Source organism: Eurypyga helias, unplaced genomic scaffold (assembly GCF_000690775.1).
Source record: "Eurypyga helias isolate BGI_N326 unplaced genomic scaffold, ASM69077v1 scaffold9278, whole genome shotgun sequence".
NCBI classification, from domain to species: Eukaryota; Metazoa; Chordata; class Aves; order Eurypygiformes; family Eurypygidae; genus Eurypyga; species Eurypyga helias.
The window spans coordinates 48,507-70,547 of record NW_010266341.1 but is presented as its reverse complement, the minus strand read 5'-3'; the positions used below and the strand labels follow the sequence as shown (position 1 = coordinate 70,547).

The following is a 22,041-nucleotide window of genomic DNA, read 5'->3' as shown; positions in this document are numbered from 1 at the left end:
GCCTGGTGCATAGAAAGTTTCTAGAAAAGAAACAAGCCAAAAAAAAGTTTCTTTTCTACAAACTTTTTAGAAACAAAAGTACTTCCCTCACCTAGTGAGAAAATTACTAGCATCATAGAACAGAAGAGGTCAAACCACATTGACATCACTGATTATAGAGGACAGAGCCAGGGACAGTTTCAGTAAGATGGCAGGTGCTGCTCTCACAGGCTCTCCATGCTTGATTAATCATCCTCTCCTTGGAATATATAAATTTTATTTTACAGACTGGAATCCAATATATTCTCTGCAACAAGGGACAGTTCTTTGTACTTATTTTAGACCTTTTACCATCAATATCTGCCAGATGTATGAAATACAGCGTAAGTGGCAAAGAAGATCAATGCCTTCTGAAGTCCTGAATATCCACTGCTCCAACGTAAACATTTTATAAAGTACTGAAGCCAATGGCATTTTAAAGCTTAAGACAACTTAAAAAGTGATAAAATACAGCATAGATGACATTACACATACATAAATTCTGGAAGACTGCTAACTTACAGTAAAAGAGCTTCTTTATCTTAATCCTTGGCATATATAAAAATAAGCACTTTAAAGAAGTGCACTGTTCCAGCAAGTGTAGCCAAGAAAAGACTGTATCCTAAGGTCAGAAGCTTGATGATTAAAATCTGCCTAGCAAGAGAACACTTATGCATAGAACACTTCAGACATGTTAATTAAAAAAAATAATCATGTAAATACAGAGAAAAACAAACCAACCTGATACCAGCATTTGCAGAACCTCATACTGATTTTTCTGTCTTGCTAGGGATTCTCCTCTCTTAAAGAGATGGCTTCTGCTTTTTCAGTTTTAAGGAATAGGTCTTGTAAAGGGCTAAGCTTAATTCCCAAATACTGCAAATGGGGGAGAGCTGCTAGGCTTTAAAACATCAGTGCCATGGAGTATTGTGACAATTATTAGGTAGGTTAGCTGATAAACTCAGGAATCGTAACAGTTTATTTTACTCATGACAAAGCAGTTATTGCAAATATTGTTCTCTGACAATGACCGAAACATGCACAGCAGTCATAAAATTATATGTAAATTCAGTTAAGCTCCCTCCTCACATTAAGATTTGACACAGACAGGAGTGATAGCAAGTAAAACATCAAATTAATTTTTTCCTGCCATACACTTGAAAGCTCCTTTACTGTTTAACTGTTTATATACATTCTCTCTCGTAACATTTTCTCTCCACAATTACACAATTTGTCTTTATTTTGTTCTCATCTATCACTGTTTTATGTTAAAGTCAGCATGTATGTTCCAAAACTTCCTGAAACAACTCTGAAAATTACAAGTACCACCTAAAATGTATCAAACTCTGAACAGTTTAAATCTGTCAACAGGCAGTAGCTCAGGACACTACATTCACAAGTCTACAGCAGAAACCGCTGCAATGGCTTAAGATGTTACTCCTAAGGGTGGCAGTTTCCTTGAAGTCCACATACACATCCTCCCCTTGATCCTGTCTGAAGTTCCTGAGCACCCATGCATGCTCCTCATGGTCACCAACCTGAGCGGTTGCCAGAACACACAGGGCAGCAGAGAAGGATGAAGGCATAGAGAGCACACATGTGCTCACATGTGTTTCAAATGGAATGGTGAATGAGAGGGGAGATTCGTATGTGACAGATGGTGGCAGCATTCAAGTGCTATCTAGGGGCATAACACAGACCTTGGCAACTGCTTGCTGTTCGTCAGCTAGTTACTTCCTCCTTGAAGGAGCCACTCCACATCATGCAAGCTGCCTCTTCTGCTTCACAGCAGCGTGAGGCAGTTTAGTTTCAACTGTCCTCGGCAGGTTAAGGAAAGATCACCTTGGTTTACACTGCAGTGGGTGAATACCACCAACTGGTTCCACAACTCTCTTGCTGAGTGGTCAGTAAGACCCAATATAACACACGCAGTGGTCAAGCCACTACCACCGTTTCAGCAGTGTACATGCACCAGCCTACGGAACAGCTCTCTGGACATACCAACCAGATAATCTCTTTCATGGTCATGTTCCTGGCAACTGTTCCCAGTATAGCTCACAATTAGATATAAATACTATAAAAGGGAGAACATTCATTACAAACTTGGAGTAAACTGGTCAAATCAGTTATTGCAGAAACCCTACTCAGGAACAGACAACAGTATAGATCTGATGCTGAAGATTAGCAAAAAGCATCAAATACACCTGGTTTGGAGAAAACCCTCCCCATGTCCCCATCTGCCAAAGCCCCAGCTGAAGGATTTCAGAATCCCCTCTGGTCTGTACTATGGACCTTGAGACACTGTGTCAGCTCCTCAGCTCTAACTATTTAGAACATCACTTGTTCATTATCAGCTAGAACTACATTAGCAGTTTGGTTCAGACCACTAGAGCAGCTTTGAAGAATTATGCACACTTACTGCTTTAGTTTGATTTTAGTTTCTGTGCATTAATGAGATTCTTTCACAAGGAAACGGTAAGATATGCTGCAATATGTGCCAAATAAACTTTAAATGTTAGCAGCAACATACATCTAAACTGATAATTGGTCCTTCAGACAATCACATACATGACAGGGATGCTTGGTCCTAAAGGTCAGACTAAATGTGACCCACAGCAAAACCCCTAAACCAGGTGCAGATTGGATGCATGGACCTCAATGCCAACTGTCCGTTGCCTATTTCACCGAATTACCTGCTCATACACATACCATCACTGTCTTCCTCTTCGTTACTGCTCTCCGAGTAGAGTTAGCAGAACAAAATCCAGGAGTTGAACTCAAAAGTCATGCCTGCAGCAGATTAATGCAAGCTACTGCCTTGGGACTGAGGTAGCTGATGCAGATTCTCACATTCATTTTGACTGATTTTGCTCAAGGTTACTATGCTCGTGGTGGTAGGGCACAGAATTGTATCCTCACAACTAGCTTTCCTAAAGCACCTACATCCTATGCAAAAAAACCCACACCCTCCCCCCACACCCCAAGACTTTTCCTGCATGAGATGTGGCATTTTGAACACCCTTTATGATTAAGCCACAGTGAAGGTCAGGCTAAGGGAGGACAGTTCACGCAACCTAACTGTTAAAGTGACTGAAACCAGGCAATTAAAAAGACCTTTCCTCTGTTTCTTGAGGGTTTTTTTTACTTTTTATTTGTTTATTTGTTTTTTTGGGGGTTTTGGGAGTGGGCAGCATGGGGAAGAGTTTGGGGTTCTTCTGTGGTCACGTCAGTTTCTTTTTCACGTATTCATTTATTTTTAAACCAATGGGCAGCTTTCTGTCATTAGGATTTTTAAATTGCAGGAAAAATAATCAGAATTTTGTCATACAAATGCTAACATACTGTGTAAGTAGGTTTTAATCTTGTTAACTATAGTTTATGATTATTCTTCTGTAAGGCACTATCTTTTTACGCTAGATGAAGACTATGTGCTCTGGATCTACTGAGTTTCTCACATAAGACAGATAATATGTACTTGAAAGACCTGTTTTGAAACATATAGGATAGTCTTGTTTGATATTTCTGTGAATTAGGATGCTGTTTAGAGCAACAAAAATAATTGAGATATTTTATTTTCATCTCCTTTATCACAGTTTTCTTTTAGCAGTTATTGCCAAGAATTTGTAGTTGCATTTCACTTACTGATCAGAGAGGAATCAAGTACAGCAAAGGACACTGCAGATGAGCCTTTTTACACTGCTAAGGAATATGTAGTCAAACAAATGTTTTCTGGCAGTGCCAATCCATACTGAGACTTCTGACAAATGATATAATTTCTCTGTGTAATCACCATGTGTTAGCTAGTCCATCAAGAGACTGGGTAACAGCAATCACTTACCAACAGAGAAAATAAAATGAGGTCCTTCCAAAGTGTTGAATAGACAGCTTATAGAAAATATTCCAAATTTTATTCTGGAATTACACATATTGCAGGAGTATTTTGACTGTATGTTAATCTCTCACAGCAACAGATGCTTTTTATCTAGAGTCTGGGTGTTAGAATGCTTCGTATAGGCTCGTAAACTTCTTAAGCCTTTCCAGTAATACTTCTTGCAGGGATAGTCACTTTGGACATAGAGTGTACATTCATCTCCTGACACTGTTCAGTGAAAACTACCAAACACTAAATACTTAACTCTTCGTTGCATCATTTCCCATAGGACTGCAAAAAAAGTTCACGTCTACATGAGGCTTCCAAATAAAGGCAAATGGTATGTCTTAGAAGGGGGAATGAGAACAATCATTTCAAGGAGTGATCGACATTGGAAGTGACGGTTAAAATGAGGGGGCCGTTTGAAAGGGTCTTGAGAATCAAGTTACCTCTATTGTTTTATAACCTAAATGAGGTAAGGTGGGTCAGTTCTAGCATGAAAAGTGTTTTAGCATACACCCTTCAGGATCTACTTCTTGTTTAGTCTCCAGCTTGAGGCTTTACCTCACACATAATTTGCCCTCAGAACAAACTACAAATACCACACCAATAAAAAGAAGTAATGAAGGTATACTAATGCAACAAGAAGTCCCAGTATAAACATAAAAAGATGCTTCATGCGGAGAACAACTTACCAACTAGGGCGAAAGGCTAACAATTTACATTACAAATTCACGCAAAGCAATACTTCAATATCACAACTGTATGTGCCAGGAGACAAGCAGGACATCATTTCACCCATACTTAAAATCACTGCTGAAAGATGCCAAGTATTTATATTAGAGTTCCAGAAAGCTGAAGAGATCATCAAAATCTGCACAATTTAACTGGTTTAGATCAAGTGATCTAAAAAACACAGGGATCTACTGTTTTTATTCCAATAACATAGTAGCTTCATTTTATAATAAACTATTCCACATGCACTAGTGCCTAAACTGAAAATCGTGATTTAATACCTGATGGGCTCTGTGCAGCAGAAGGAGTGGATGTTGAGCTTGCAGTCACTGAATCACAGCGCCCCGTACTCCCACTGCCACTGGAAGGTGACGGTGATGAGAGCGGTGATGGATTGTGCTGATTTATACACTGGGCTACAGCAAAGCCTGCAAAACAGGACAATGAAGATTACAAGTTAATAATTAGTCTGAAAGAGTTAACCCGCATGAACAAACTGAGAAAAGGTGAGAGCAAATATTGCATCTCCCACCTTCATCTTGGAAGCCTGAAAATCTGAATGTACCTTACTGAAAACAGGCTAGAAATGCTGATCAACAAACAAGAATGTAGAGGTTAAGCTATTCAAAACATTTTCAAACTTACAGCTTGCACAGTCAAAGTGTATCAGAACTCTTCAAGTTTTGATATAAATAAATCAATCCACGGATCACAGACCATAACATGATAAAGAAAATGGTTAAGTCAAAAGTGAACAAAAAACCTCTCAGATAGAAAGCCTGCACTTCATTTTTTTTATTGCAGAGATAGCTTCAGAAAATTTTAATCAATCAAATCTATTGCTGGCATTGGATTTCATCCACCTTCTCACAAGTCAAACTTTTTCCAGTCTGCAGGCTGGAAAGGTCTATACAGTGTCTGACAGCACTTCTTAAGTAAGTCATCTTCTGGCTTTCAGCGTAATATTTCCTCAAATTCTTTACATTGTAGCATCCTCTTCTTTTCTAATATAATCTTGCATTTATTCCTTTCTCCTTCTTCTGCAACCCCGCGCTTCAGTCTTTGACACGCCTCAAAAAAAAAAAAATAGAATCACAGAATGGTTTGGGTTGGGAGGAACCTTAAAGATGATCTAGTTCCAAAGAAAATGTGCATGAGTCATTGTATATGAGGTGGGAAGGAACTAAACTGACTTTGCATAAAAATGAAGATTTTTAGTTCCTTCCCACCTCACATACAATGACTCATGCATGTTCTCTGTCAAGACGCAGTTTTGGAAAGTACTGAGGACCTGCAGCACAAGGAAATCCAATGGAAGTATACAATTTGGGAAAGAATTGCAAAGAAGGAAATAAAAATCTGTTGGTTCTCAGACCCAGTATCTCAGAACAATGTACTTTGCAATATTTAATTTCACTGATTTAGTCCAGATGAGAAGCCATGAGTACATGGAACTACATCATGCATTTACTGCATAAGACTACACTGAATCAGAAAGCAAACAGTAGTTATTCCTTGTATTGTGCAAAATATTTAATGCGGAAGCATGCTATGAGCCAAAACTGAAATTTATTTAGGTTACTGGCGAATGTCGGCCATTCAGTCATATCCTACTAAGTGCCCACCAAGGTGTCTCCACCAAGTCCACCAGTACTGCAAACGTTTAGTAGAAGTAAACAATTAGTAATTTTTGCTTTTATGGGTGAGAATGAGTATATGGTAATTTTGTACACAACAGATCTAGGTTATCTTTACATGAAGACCTTTTTTTCATATTGCCTTAGGGCAATGTGTCTGGCTGGCACGATTCACTTGTAATAATTTCAAATTAAGCTTAACATTAAATTTCAGACATTCAGAGAATATAAATGCTGAAGGCATAAATGTGATCATTTCACCTCAACGTAAACAGAAATACAAGAGTATCTTTGGAAAAGTTCTAACGCTTTACATCAGTCTTGTAAAAATTTGGTCTGTAGTCAGGAATCTGGAATATGGAGCAATTTCTTAAGAAGTCATGTTATATGATATCTGCCAAATACGTTTTTGTTTGTGCTTTATATAATCTTGTGTTTTCCAGCCATTGTCAGGACTTTCTTAAAGCCTATATTTTCATTTAACACCAAAATGAGTTTGTCATTGCTGGGACAGAAGCAAGTAAGGATGATCGGGTTTTCAGCAGACTTTGTATCAAAGTCAAAGCACTTAACTCTTGCATCAACCCTCTGCGAGATGATTAGAAAAAAAGTTGTTCAGTAAGACTATAAAAGGTCCAGTCTTGACCAGAAGTCTGCTTTTGCAGAAAACCTATAGTGGGGAAGAGCAAGACTTGCCGTAAAAACACTTCAGAAGTTATTTTCACAACTCTGCTGATCCCCATATGCTGGAGACCCTCGCTTTGGGCTGACCTGCTAACTCACATGTGATTAGACCGAACAAGCCAGGATATCTCCCATGAGATTAAAACAATTAAGTTGCCCTTTACTGTACCTTTCAATTAGAAATTGTTTTCCCCCTTTGATTTTTCAGCTGAATTTTTAACTTATGGTTTTCATAGTTTAGTTGTTATAGAAGTGGTCAAGTTCATCTTCAACCGGGCTGGTGTTATAAAAACGCTGAAGAATCAAAACCTTAAACGTCTAGCACCTACTAGCATCGTAGCATTGTGCCATTTGAACGTTACGGAATTACCCGCTAGAATTCACACCATGCTGTGAAGGAGAAGTTCACGAACTGCCTTTCCCACACAAGTCCAGTGAAGACATCACCACTGCACTGTCCATATTTCCTTGACCTCTTATTTTCTTTAGAAGATTACACCTTCCTTGTGAGGAAAGATGCTGAAAACCACAAGGACATGCCTATAGCAATTCCTTGATTTTATCGGTAAGGCTTTTCTGTGGCAGACATTCCTCCTAGCCCTTGGAAGCTTTCCATCATCTCTTCAGGTTTTGAGGGCAAGCTGCTTTTCAGAAGGCGAAGCGCTGCTGACAGCACAAGCAGTGTCAGCACTACGGGCTGTAGGGCGGGCGACGGACACAGCTCAGCTGCTCCTGCAGCCCTCCCCACTCTCCCACAGAAGTTCACTTTTTACTGGCAGTCCCCGGAAATTACTGAAAGTAGCCATGATGCACACCAGGAAACACCTAACAATAAACTACTTACTGCCTTCGCTGCATAGTGAACACTGAAAAGGAAAGTATTAACCATCGGGTATCTGGGAGAAAGCAAACGCACCACACAACTCTTCAGTCTTTCGTATGGGGAATCTTCCATGGCACTGGATGGCTGGCTCACTCCCAATCTCCTATACGGGGAATTCCCTGGTGCCATGCAGCAAGCAGCCAGTCAAAACCCAGCTGAAATGGGGTTGTTACAAGCAGCACATGAAAGCTTTAAAACAGATGCGACAAGTCAGGAAAATGCTGTTGGCGGCAACACGTGCTGATAGGTTGTGTTACAAGGAAAACCAGCAACGGATGATGAAAGGAAGATGTAGAAAAAAAGCTAACAAACATCAGTCCTGTTACTAAACGGACTTAAACCTGTGGTTCCAGCTCTTACTCTCTAACTCCCATGTTTATATTCCAGAAGTAGACTCAAAACCACTTGCAGAAACACAATGCTGTCTCAATTGCTGTAGTACTTCCAACAGTTTTAGATGGGTGAATCCCACTTTTACCAAGCTTTTCTCCTACGTTAAATTACAATTCATTATGTGCAAGATGAACACCCCTGAAAGAATTAAATAACCACCATGGCAGGAGACATCTATTTTAGTTAAAAGCAAAATAGTTTGGTAAGTAGCTGATTATTCTTAAAAGGTAAATAAATCCACATATTTTATTTCAGAAACCAAACTGATTGATCTTCTACAATCACCTAGATAAGTTAAACTGAGGTTACACACAGTGACGCCTGACAGTCTGCAAAGTTAACCACAAGCTAAACTACTTCAAATATGAAAGACTTCTATAGCACTCAGGGCCAGTGATACAGGGTTTTTCATATAGCAAATGTGCATTAAGTTTCTCATACATACTTCATATTTGAAACCCCAGTTAGAATGGGAAACAAGGAATAATCAAGGGACTTGTGACCACAAAAGTGGGGCAAAGCCAACTGTGAAAGTGAATGAAACTTGGTTTTGGAAAAGTTACTAAAGCCGTTGGTATATTAGTGCTTACATCAATATATTCTGTTTCCCTTACAGTGCTGGAAAAAGTTGTACCCATCCAACGCATTCTATATGCACAGAAGGTTTGCATTTCAAGGCAGGAGAAATCTTCCATCCTCACCAAAATAGTAGAAAACGTAAAAAAGGTCTACTGTGACTATCATAGGAAAAGCTGGCCTGAGTTAGCAATCTGCCTGCCTAAAGGTTCTGCGAAACAGCACTCGTGGATTCATGGCCTTACACTGAAGCGTAGGCTTGCAAACGACCTTAACATATTTTCTCTCCCTGTACTGTACAACGGCAGAGGAGGGATTTCAAGTGTGCTACCCAAAGGTAGCTTAGATGGGAGGGAAAGGTAAGTCTAAGTCATTCAAAATGCTGTAACTAGGAAACTACCAACCAAGAACAAATAGTCTAACCAGGAAATTCCTTCAGGAAACACCTGCAAAGAATAGGTGAGCAGAATTAATCATGGCTACAGAAGTAAAATGACACTCAAAGTTCTAGAGGTGTCTTTATTCCTACTTTATGACACTCAGGTTGATATAGAGGTTAGTTACAAACACAAATACTTTTCAGTAGTCATGATTCTGCTTCAAGATAACTCTGTCTAAGACTCAGTAAGGTATTAGTGTAAAGATGTACCTTCCCAGTTTCCTGGAGAAGATCTTATTTCTATAATCACAATGTTTCATGAGGCTGTGTTTCTTTTATAAGAAAATATGTAAACACAGTTTTCCTTTTGCCATTTTTAACATAACAGCAGCAAAAACTCATGCCAAAACCTGAAATAGCTTCTTAAATTTTCTGTAAAGGAACTTTTTCATAAGCAATTAATGCAAATCTTTCTCCTAAATTGGAGAAAACCTTCCTAATACCATATAAATTATCTCATGTAAAAGATGACTACAAGATCTCTTAAGAATAGAATTTGAAGGTGTGAAGGGGAAGGGGTGGTGGTGGCAGAGAACAGGACAAGCAAGATTGAAAAAGAAAACCCCATAACACCTGAGAAGCAGAAATAAAGCCTTGGCCAAGAAGGCAGAAACCTTTTTCTCATTGTAAACCCTATCTTCATTACCCCAATGTCTTTTTTGTATTCTGATTGCTTCCTATTCTGTTCTTTTAAGTACAGTTATCTCACACAAAATTCTTGTGTCTTTCCACATGTTGGTCCCTAGTCAAGTAAGGGCAATGCTGAACTTCAACATTTTGCAAGTATGAATGAAAAACCCCTTATGTGCCTGAGAATTACTTTTCTTCCAAGTTATTTTGCATCTTTGTAAAGTGCTGCCTCTGAAAACTGGACACACTTCTTAAAAATTTCAACGTGCAGAGATTGATTACTTCTAAGAAACTCTGTTACATCCTCATAAAACTGAAGAACCGTTTTAATGCAAAAATGGTTTTTTCTGCCAAGAAAAAACACATGCAAAACAAATCGATCACTTGGAGCTCTGTTGCCAGTTGCTGCTGCAACTTCAACCAGCATCAAAAAATAGATTAATTGACATATTTAGTCTCCACATTTGCCAAGCAGTGCTAATATATGAGGACTGTAGCTTTATTCACAGTTCTTCTCATCAATTTAGTACACTTAACAGACTAGTTTTAAGTCTAGTGATCAGGGGACTTAATTCTATGCCATGGCTGATGCTCTCTGTGCAGTGCCAGCACAGCATTTGTGTTAACTGTCTTTTAATGCACAAAGGAACACTCATATTAAAGTATGCCACAATTTCTTCCATCAGCCAGAGAAGTCCTTTCTACAAGTTGAAAGCAACTGGAATAGCTACTGCAGTTCAAATGGCATGGAGAGAGCTAAAGCATGTCACCACTACAACACAAGACACGAGAATTCTCAGTCTCAGAATTTGCTATTATTTTCTATTACTGGGTTTCTCACAGACTATGAGCTTTGCAGAACTCTTAATCACCACCTGAAGTTGTAGCATTAAGAAAAGAATACATGAAGCTAGTAATTTAACTGCAACTTGTTCAGTAATTATTTTTTTTTTTTTAAACAGGCACAAAATCTTTCTCAAAGTAAAAATCACTCCAAGTCTGATGAAGGGATAAACACAAACAGATTCCCATGAAAATCACTCAGAACTAGGAAACCTCATTCACTCATTAGTGAAGATAAGGGGAGAATGAAGAGGCATTTGATATTTATTTTGTAATCAGATGTAAACCAATTTTTAATTTATTTTACTATATTACTGGCCATCATAAAATGCATTTTAAAAATGCAGCATTTTAAATACTTCATGTTCTGTGTCTGGTTTCTCAGACTTGCTAGCAAATAAAATCTTCAAAACACTTTTTCCTCTGGATTTGCATGTACATTTGGTGGAAGTCTCCATTTCCTGGAACTCAAAGTAAGCGTGTGGTTGTTTGAACAACACACCATGTTGCATCACACCCAGAACATCCGTGCCCCTCCCCTCCCCCTTCCCCTAAAAAACCCCAAAAAGAGAATTAGTAGATGAAGTCACCCCTTACAATCATAAGCACACTCCTCTTAGAGAAGGTTGTTTCTGAAACAGTTAAGACTGGCATCTTTCCAACACATCTTTCCATGGAAGTCATGTCATACAAGGAAATACCTCCTCATCATAAAACATACACTTGTATTTTGAAAAAGATAACCAGCAATATAAATGCTTTTATGATTTCTCTTCGCCAGACTCAGAACTCAGGCAGGCTGAGCTCCAATTTATTTCTTAAGGCAGCAGAACACCTGCTTTCTACATAGGGCATCTGAATTTTGAATCACTGAAATCACATTTAAAGAGAAATGCAGAGTCTTGTGAAATGATTGGCAGCTAGTGGCAACAAGACTGCCTCTTTTTGTAAAATACAGCAAAATTAAGTACTTTCAAGCAGTATGAGATTCAACTTTAAAATGACACAATCCAAAAGGAGAAAAGTTCACCACCTGGAAAAAAACCCTTCTGCACAGAAGTCAATTTGAGAAATAAGACAGTAAGGAGACAAAAGAGCAAAGAGCTCACTGATTTACAATCATTCCTTTAGCCCCAATTCCAAGTAATGTTTTAGGGGTAGCTGTGGCCCTTTTCTGTTTTCCTAGCTCAAAGGTAATCGAAGCAGTGCACAGTATTCCAGCTATTCTTACAAACTGACAAGAAAACGATCATAACCAAATTAAAGGTGTTGTATAAATACCCAGCACGTGAAACAAGATTTAAACTAGCTCAGTTTGTGAAGGAAGGCAAAGTATTATGAGGCTTCCGGTGCATTTGGAGAAACTGCTGTGGATGTATTGCTCACAATGCACCTGGAATACAGACCCAGGTACTACCTGTTTATCTAGGAGTAAGTTTTTCCATAAGGCTCAACCCCGAAGTTCTGTGTTCAGAAACATCACAGCAGGCTTTTCATTGCTTAGCCAAGTTACAGTTTAACTTCAGCTGATACAAAGCACAAAGCAAAAGCTGCTTTAGAGTGAGTGCTAATCTTACCTGGAACTTTGTCAACAGAGGCAAAAACAGAACGCTGCACTGTAGGATCACTGCTACCACGTCGAGACTGATCATAAAACCGGAATGGAAGGTGTTGGGCTGCAGCTGCAGAGCTGTGTCCAAAACCCATAACAACTTCAGTTGAAGGCTGAACAGGAAGATCCAGGAGAGCTATGTTTAATCACAATTGATAACTTTCGTTACTCAAAAATACATAAAATGAAGAGTGAATGAAAGTAAGATTGATAAATTGGGATCTTAAGACTAAACCATATTGCCTGCATTTTCCTCTTAATTATGGTTGCAATTGCGTTGGAACAGAGAGACAACATTTCTGGCAACCTTTTTGTGAAATGATTATCAGCTAGTGATAAGAAGACAGGGTTCCTTCTTTTCCATCCTGTCCATAATGTATCTATCATTAAATATGAAAACACATGTTACTCAGTAAAATCTATTGTTTGGAAACTAGACACTGGTTTATAGTTTTCTGTGACACACCACTTCTTAAATTTTTCTAAAACATCTTTATGCTGCAGAGTGACTTGCTATGACATACAAGTCTTGTTTCTCAGAATCTTTTAAAAATAACCGTTTACCTGCTATTCTCTGCATTTTCATACGCCGAGCCTGGATGCGGCCTTTTGCAAGACGTTGTTTTGCAATAATGCAGCGAATGTGATCAGAAAAAATAAATGTCGCTTGAAGGATAGGGAAAGGCTTTGAATGAGGACTTGAGGCAGGCTTATGAATTATTATGTTCAGAGCTCTACTGTCATCCTCTACTCCCGTCACCTGCATATCCTACAAAGAAATGGAAGGCAATTAGTTAATAAAAAGTTAGAGTTTTTAAACTATAGACTAAACATCAACATTAAAAGAAAACCTTATGAATGTTCCACTAAAGCACCTAAAACCAAGTTTCCCTGTTTGTTTTTTTTTTAAAAAAATCACAACAAAAAAAGGACTGCAAGTTGTACAACCTTGCATTAGGTTCATCAGAAATTGGTACTCAAAGATTAAGTCAGTTTAAAATTCATTTGAGTTATTTGAGCATAGCAAATTTTCAGGAAATACAAAGTGTTTTGGCCAAGGTAAGAGAGAGACATAAATGAGACAAACTTGAAACTTTTGAAATCCATTAGATAAGCACAGATTACTGTGAAGTTACAGCGTGTCACTTTCCCAATCTGTTTAGGAAGATTGGAACTCTAGAGTTCATTACTGTGCCACTTAAGCAAAGTGCTTGGGACTCAATCCTGATTGTATATGGTTGCAGCGTTCAAACAAACACACCCCAATATCTGTTGGGGAAGTGACCTCATTTTCTAGTGTGCCTTTAGGGAGCCATGTAAACTTCAGAAAGACTGTAAAAGGCAGAAACGAGAAAAAAAGACTAGTATCAGAAGAAACAAGCAAGCAAGGTACAGAGTAAATATATAAGCTAATATTGGTATTACTATTCATAGAACATAAATGTAGATTTTCAGCTGAGAAAAAAGTAACCACCCAGATTAAAATTTCTCTCACCTGCAAAAGGCCTGCAAACTTAACTACTCCCCATCCAAGCCTGGCCACATCTGGCTCAACCAAACTCATCTGGTAAATATCCACAGCCAGGAATCTTTGAACTTGACCCCCATCCTTTGTTATGACTGTGCAAGCAATTAGATCACTGTTATCTGAAGGAAGAAAGGATAAAAGGAAGGAAAAAAGTTACACAACTGCTGAAGTTAAGGATTCTGGGTTTTAGCTGGAGTATGTAATATAAAATGTTGACATACAAAGTGTAATCACCTTAACACATTTAAAATTATTTAAGGTTTGGTGTTTTTTTAATGCATATTCTGCATTTCCTTATCATATTTATAGTTACATAGAAAGGGCAGGACATATTTTAAAAACACTGGTTCAAGTATCTTACAAGTTACATGTCAGATGTGTACTATATGCACCTTGCTTTCTCTTACCACCTTCATTACCTTTTATACTGAAAGGTCACTTCATTTCAGGGGTGAAATTCCAACAATGCTGATTTCTCTCACTAGGTGGAAGTCACAAGAAGTCTTGTGAAAAGACCACAGATCGTCCGACACCCCTGCAGGCTGTGCACATCTCTCATTGTAAACTTGGGCTCCATTCGCACTCCAGTTACACTTCCACAGGCCTGAAACCTGACTACTCTGACTGCTGGAATCCTTTCAACTCCTACACTATATGGACTCTGCAGGTAAACTGTATCAGGTTTTTGCCAATATTTATTAAATGAGGTGACATCTTTTCCTTTACCCACCCATTGTATTAATTTATATCAAATAAACTCTGCTTTCTTAACCATTACTCTAGGACTCCTCAAACAAGCCCCAGAATACAGATCTCAAGATACAGCATTCCCTGATGCTCCTGCATCTCCTCACCGTACCTGTTCCAGTTCAAACCCAGCACTTCAGAAAAGTGACTAATCACCCTCTTTACACCAGCTCAAGACTACTGAGAGCTCCATAAACTGGCACTGACACCTCATAGCAGACTTCTGCTTGTTTTAATGAAGCTGCTTTTTCCTCTGCTTCTAATTGATACTTTCACACACACACAGGTCTTTCTCCTCTCTCATCTAGTACAGTTCATGGCAAGTAAAAGATTCAAAGAGCACACACACTGTCCTACTGAGTTCATTATCTTTGCAATTCTAGATGGTACTCCACACAATTTGAGGGATTTAGCCAGCTAAGTTGCAGCATTTTAACTATTTCTTGCAATGGTTTTGATTGTGTTTTGGGTGTTTTTAGGATAGAAACCATCTGACTTGAAAAAGTAACAAGGTTCTATATTTTATTTCCACCTTGGCCATAGTTTCTCAACACACTCATTCTCCTTAGTTCTCATTCCTTCATATTGCTAAAGGCATCGATAGACCCAGCAGTTAGGAGTTATTCATTCAAATAGCCTTTCCAATGCTGTAGGCATCAATTGCTGTTAAGATATACAAGGCTTTTTTCCTCCTATTCTACATACATGTACTATTTTTAAGGATGTATTTTTAGACATGTATCTGAAATCAGTTTGATAAATGGTATAATTTACAGTAAGGTAAGTATCTTTCAAAAAGGCTGCCTTCTTATTCAATTTTATATCTGTATGAAGGAAACTATCCTGACACACAGAATTCAATGTCTCCCTCATACTTAAAGCAATCACAGAATGGTTTGGGTTGGAAGGGACCTTAAAGACCATCCAGTTCCAACCCCCCTGCCATGGGCAGGGACACCTTCCACTAGACCAGGTTGCTCAAAGCCACATCCAGCCTGGCCTTGGACACTTCCAGGGATGGGGCATCCACAGCTTCTCTGGGCAACCTGTTCAAGTGCCTCACTGCCCTCTCTGTGAAGAACTTCTTCCTGATATCTAATCTAAACCTCCCCACTTTCAATTTAAACCCATTACCCCTTGTCCTATCAATACAAGCCCTTGTGAAAAGTTCCAACCCCCCAATATCTCCATATTGAACACTGATGTTAGATGCTCTTGTGTCTGAAACCCAGCTGTAGCATTTTTCATGTTATTTACACAACGTATTAAAAATAATCCCGCTAATGTTGATCTAAGTATCTAAATTAAAACAATGGAAAATGTATCTAACTACTGTTTTTCTGTTTATTTTCCTGTGGAAAACAAAACCACCCAAACCCATATATAAAAGTAGAAGAATTAGCTGAATGGATAGGAATGAGGCTCCTACCCCCCAGAAAAACACCCACACCACAACCCAGAGAGCCCTTCCAACTAACATTTCTATGTATCTACCAATTACCCTTTACCAGCAGGATCCATTCAAAACTGATTAGGTGGTAGGCACAAAAGAAAGGAAATATGGAACCCTAATACAATTAGAATAGGATAATTAATACTAATCCAGTGTGAATTTAGTACAAGAGTTTGAAATTTGAGAGAACAAGTTTAATCAATAGATACAACACTGCCACTTTTCTGCCATACATACAGGACGTGACTCAGTTACATGAGGACGGATTGCTATTACCTTCGCATATGCCCTAGAAAGCTCAAGAAATCCATACAGGATTGGCAAATCTTACTATACGAGCCTATGGGAGATTTATTCCTTTTTGGAAAAGAAGCTGAGACAAGGCAGACAATCACAGAAGATCTAAAACAGCAATGTAAGCTATGCTTAGCCAACAGAATCCTACTCCAACATTATTGTACCAGTGATATTCTAATAGTTTGACGAATAAAAACAAAGATTCATATTAAATGCATCCAAAGCTCTACATTTTTGATCCAAAGTTGTATCTGTATTCATATTAATTTTATACATATGCATCTAAAAGTGGTAATGGAGGTATAGATCTAATACATTGCTCCAGAAATTACTTTCTAGTACCTAAAGTATTCCACCTTTTTTTTTTTTTTTAATAACTGGAAAGCTTGAAGTTATTATCAGTGTTTCTAAGTCACGGGAAAATAAAAATGTGTCATTTATTGTGAACTGGCCTATGAATTTAGGCATAAATCACCCAGACATATCTGATTGTTCTGAAATGCATAATGTGATATACATCAGGGAATGAAAACCAGAAGCCTTCTGTCAGGAATGATTGTAGACAGCATTTAACTTCTCTGGAAGACTTGGAATTACAGTTGATAACACAGTGAGTGCATTTCTGCAGGAAAATGGCAGATGTGATGTCTGAACATACACAATGGGGTAATACCTCTGCTTTACTCTGGTGTGTTACTGTAACGCTGTGCCAGCTCATGTTCACACCGTTTTAAATAAGCGGGCTGAAAGATACTTGAAAGACCACCAAAATAAAAACTGACATGACAATTAGAAATATCTCCATCCCCCTCCAAAGCAGAGAGCTTAATAATTCAACTACCTTAGTTTAAAGAAAACCTGGGAGTCAGGAAGATTTTAATCCATACATAAATAGTACAAATGGATAAGAAATTTAATCAGGACCAAGTCTAACAGATAAAAGCTACAAATGGCAGCAGTTCCAGGGTGAAAATAATTGACTGATGAAACTACACAACTGGTAATCTTTCCTTCACACACCAAAGTTTCTAATCAATAATTAATGTTTTTATAGGAATACACTTTGGTTCAAACAGAACTAGCTGCAGTGAAGTTGTATGTAATGCACAGGATATATGCAATGTTTTTTTCCGAGCCACAGAAACAGAATCAAACAAGAAAATCCCTATGAATATAGTTATTAACTGAGAAGGTTAATTCTCAAAACAGTTGGTATGAATAAACAAGGATGGGCTTGCTATATGGTCTATCCTCTACTGCATGAACTCTTATAGCTGACAACTTTTTTGAAGCACTTCCAATAACAGGCATAAAGTGTTGTCAGTGTCAATGAACCCTTAAGGCTTTCAGTAATTACAGATGTGTTTCAAAAAACAGGAGTCTGGAATGTCTGGTTACTTCTTAAGAAACTTTATTTATTGCCTCTTTCATTCTTTAATCCAATTAGTCCATCAACATACTTATTTCAGTCGATAGGAATTCCTGGAACAGCCCTATTCTTCTCAAGACCTGAAGTAACTGGATTTGGACTGTTCCAAATATAATATGTTAGGGTGCTGAATTTTGTGGATAATCTATCGTGAGAGTCTCAACATATAGGCCACAACATCAAATAGAGTTGCAAAGTTCTCAAATAACTTTTGTCCAGTGTTTTTTAGTGCAACAGCAAGCAGATTAAAATACTTGGAATTAGTGTTGTACAAACTCAACTGCCTGAGTGCATAAATGCAATACTTCAAGTAAAGAACTCAAAGGGCAGAAGTTGTGTTCCAGAGCAGAACGTTTAAGTTTTTGTCGGATCTAAAACTTAAAGCATTACAGTAAAAGTTTATCAAAGAACAGAAAGGAAAATTACTCATTTATTAGGCAACAGTTACAGGAATCTTTTGAATTTGTACAACTGAATGTACCCCATTTACATGGGGTTTCTAGTTCACAGCTGCTGAAGGGTCATAAGCTAGTTACCCTTTATGACAAAAACAGAAGAGAAAGTGTGGTTAAACACATTTCCAGTGAACTGATCTGAGAATACTTACAGCTATGCTCTAAACCAGTTAGAGATACCACATTTAGATGAAAGAATTTCAAGCTCAGTAAACCAGTACGTTTGAAATTTGATCTGGGGATTAAAGCGAAGCACAGACTGAAAGGCTCACTGACGTCACACTGCTGCAAAAGAGTGTAGTGTCATTTCTGAGATTAACAGCAATGCTTAATTTTTTCTCATGCAAACTGAAGCTTGCAACTAGTTTGGACACTACACCTCCAAGAATGGATCCAAGACTTCTTTGGACTTTTTCCAAGAAAAACACAGTTTTCAGGAAATACAGCCTAGGAATGAGAGTTCAAAGACCTGAGCTGCTTGCAGCAAAGAAGATTTAAATTAGTTGAAAATATTACATGAACATAGGCAACCATTTGCCTGGAAACATTTTATTATATGAAGTCTTTACAAATGTAACAGCTGCTTTAGGAGATGATCTGAACATACCTGATGTACCTCAGAGCTTGATCTCCACTGATATTATAATTTACAGTCATCCCAACTCTAGAAACCATCTGCAGACATTGAAAGCCCTTACAGAAAACTTTCAGCACTTGTGTGTAGAGCTGGCAGTCCAAGATAAGCATTAGCCTGCAGATAGTTAATACACCACCTCCCACTTCACATAAAGAACTTTTTCCAACAGCTTGTAGACCATTTGGTACGATATTCTGCTTCAATACTTACTATGACAGTCTAAAGAGCTTCAAAGTTACAGTTTTGCACTTAGATGAAATGAGTTTCTAGAGCAAGTACTACTCAGAACTACTTTCTCACTACGCCTGCCATCTCTCTCATTTGAGTAGTAGAAAGTCAGAATCTCAATTCACCTTGCTCAGGAGAGGATGCCACCACCCTTCTTAAGCAGGGGAGCACTTTAGGAATAACTTCTAAGAGTGACCTGAAATCTCTGTTCTTGCAAGAAATACTAACCACTTTAAAAGAAGAATTCTTCAATGAATTTCTCACCAACTGTTTCAAAAAAGAAATAGTCTCAGATAGTATTAATGATAAAGACTTGACCATGTCAGGAATTACTGAAGAATAAGGAAGATTTAGGAAAAAGGCAACAAGGTTTAAGATGACCTTGAAAAGAGAGGTAAAATACAGAACTGTACAGAATATAAACCAAAGGACAAGTCATGTTAAAGACAGTTTGAGTTGCGGGTGTTTTTTTCTGTGTTGGTTCCCTGTTGGTTGATCTGACAGATCAGGCAGTTTTCAAACCAATTCACGGATGTTTCCTTTGTCATTCTGAAAACAATGTCAGGAGTTAAACACCTTCTTACAGAAAGCATCTAGCTGTGACATTACAGAGAAGAAACCTGAGCTGTGTTGTTTATTAAGCTGTATATAAACTTCAGTGTCTGAGGGATGACAACATTGGACTGAAGAAGCACTAGTCTGATGATGTTATTTTGGTCTTACTGTACTCTGTCACCAGAGGGAAAGGCTCTGTGTGAGAGAAATCACACTTGCCAAATCTCTCAACAGGACAGAATCTGTAATGAATTCCATGACAATCTAGAGAGAAAAATCAGAAAAACTAGTGGGGAGAAAACTTGTCTGTGAGGAAGTACCTGCAGAAGCATGAGGAATGACAAAAACACCCCTAGTTTTACATGCAGGTCTTCATAACAGGACAGTAGTCTGGGAACAGTTAAGTTTTTATTGGGGCAAGTATGCTTATCTTGCTCTGAACTAGTATCTTTTTAATCAAATACCTCATTTTTAAAGTGAGAAGGAAATTCCACTCATTCACCTATGAAGAAAGCAACTGTACTCCAAAATCTCCAAAGCATCCATTAAACTTGGAAAATCCTGGTATCAAAATATTAAGATGCTTCTTTACAAGAAACTTTAACCTTTCTCATCAAGCTCCCAAAAACCACCAGAAATGCATTGAGAGGGGGGGAAAAAGCCATTTTGATGAATTTTGCAGGATTTTTCAACATCAAAACAGCAGCTGAAATACTTACTTGTTAATGTCTACTCCCTCCTGACACCATATGAATGAGCATAACCACTGGAGGCATCCCAACGTTCAGAAAAATTGTAATACTATAGATTGTGGAAAAATATCTCCAAAGTGTTAATGAAAAAAAAGCAGAGAGTTATGTTTTGCCAACTGCTAAATCTCCTCCCAAAATATGGTGCCTATGCAACAGTGTGTATCCCACACGCTTTACACTGAAATGCTGATGTCTTCTATCTTTCTTGGGCGATAAAAAGACTTGAACTGGAAACTATGTCTTTATGCTAGGACACACTAGGACTTCCTCACTGTACTACCTCAGTTCAGGTAGTTTAAGTAACAAGAGCAGTAATAAGCAGTTTAGAAAGTGTTACCAACTGAAATACATAAACTGGTGCACATATACATGGGGAACTTCACTCAAAGGCCCAAGTGAATGCAGATTATTTGCTAGTAGCCTTAAAATTGTTAAAATTAAAAATAAAAATCACAAAACAACTCCCATGACTTTAAACAAAGAGTGTGCAGTGTTGTGGGAAGAAACAAGGGAAGGAAAATGGTAAACCTCCCAAGGAAAAGGTTAAAAAATCCCCAAAACAGAACAATTCAGGTAAAAAACAGCTACCACCAACCCCATTAATCATGGATACTCACCACTTGGTAAAACTAAATGGTATCTATTTGCTGTGAGGATCAGATCCAAATATCTGTATGTGTGCTACACAGCAGTATTATAGTGTTTCTTCTCAGTAATTTGCTTCTCCCAAGGAAACACTTGAAACATGATCGTATTTTGTGGACACAGATACCAGTGCCACTTCTTTGGAACAGGACTAACACCTGTCAACTTCATTCGAAGATGAAATAGGTCTGTGCCTTTCTAGCTAAGCAGGAAAGAAAAGCCTTTTGAAGGCAAAATATGAAACTCCACATCATCAGGTACAGGTTGTTACTGACTCAAAGACAGGTTATGAGAAAACTCAACAGGAAGGGCTTTTCACAGCCTTTTTCAGTTTATTTCAGTTTTTGGAAATAGACTGGAACTCTTACTCAAAATTTTGAGATCCCAGGCTGACTGACTGACTCACTCCCTCTTCAAATAAAAGCTGTTGTCACCAAAACTGGGGTAAGCGACATTTTTAACTGAACTTTTGTAACTCTGCCAGCTGTGGAAAAAATTCGTTTAGTAATAAATGATGGAAAGTACAGTGGAATATGGAAATATGGAAAGAGTCACGCTTAAAAAAAAAAAATCTATGGCTGTAATTACATATTGTGGTCCCAAAATAAGGACTAAAACCTTCTATGAAAAGATCACAAACCAGGAAATACACTAAGCCACAAAAATGCCATCATTATGTGGCTACTCTGTATTTAAGGTTAAAGATGTAACAACAGCACACACGAAGTATAGATACGTATTCAATACTCTTCAAGTATATAACAGTTCTTACTACAATCCATACTGTTTGTAAAGTCTATTCTCTGGATTAGATGTTTACAACCAGTATCCTTGGAAACATGGAACAGTTTGGGTTGGAAGGGACCTTAAAGACCACCTAGTTCCAACCCCCCTGCCATGGGCAGGGACACCTGGCACTAGACCAGGTGGCTCCAAGCCTCATCCAGCCTGGCCTTGAACACTTCCAGGGATGGGGCATCCACAGCTTCTCTGG

The 22,041-nt window shown here is 38.3% G+C and overlaps 1 protein-coding gene across 1 annotated transcript in view; it reads right to left on the bottom strand.

Moving 5' to 3' along the window:
• CLEC16A (C-type lectin domain family 16, member A) overlaps positions 1 to 22,041 on the bottom strand; it is a 68,812-nt gene that overhangs the window by 5,611 nt on the left and 41,160 nt on the right. The window contains 4 exon segments of the mRNA XM_010157040.1: positions 4,906 to 5,052; positions 12,287 to 12,457; positions 12,886 to 13,090; positions 13,817 to 13,968. Of these exon segments, the coding sequence (XP_010155342.1) occupies positions 4,906 to 5,052; positions 12,287 to 12,457; positions 12,886 to 13,090; positions 13,817 to 13,968 (675 nt within the window).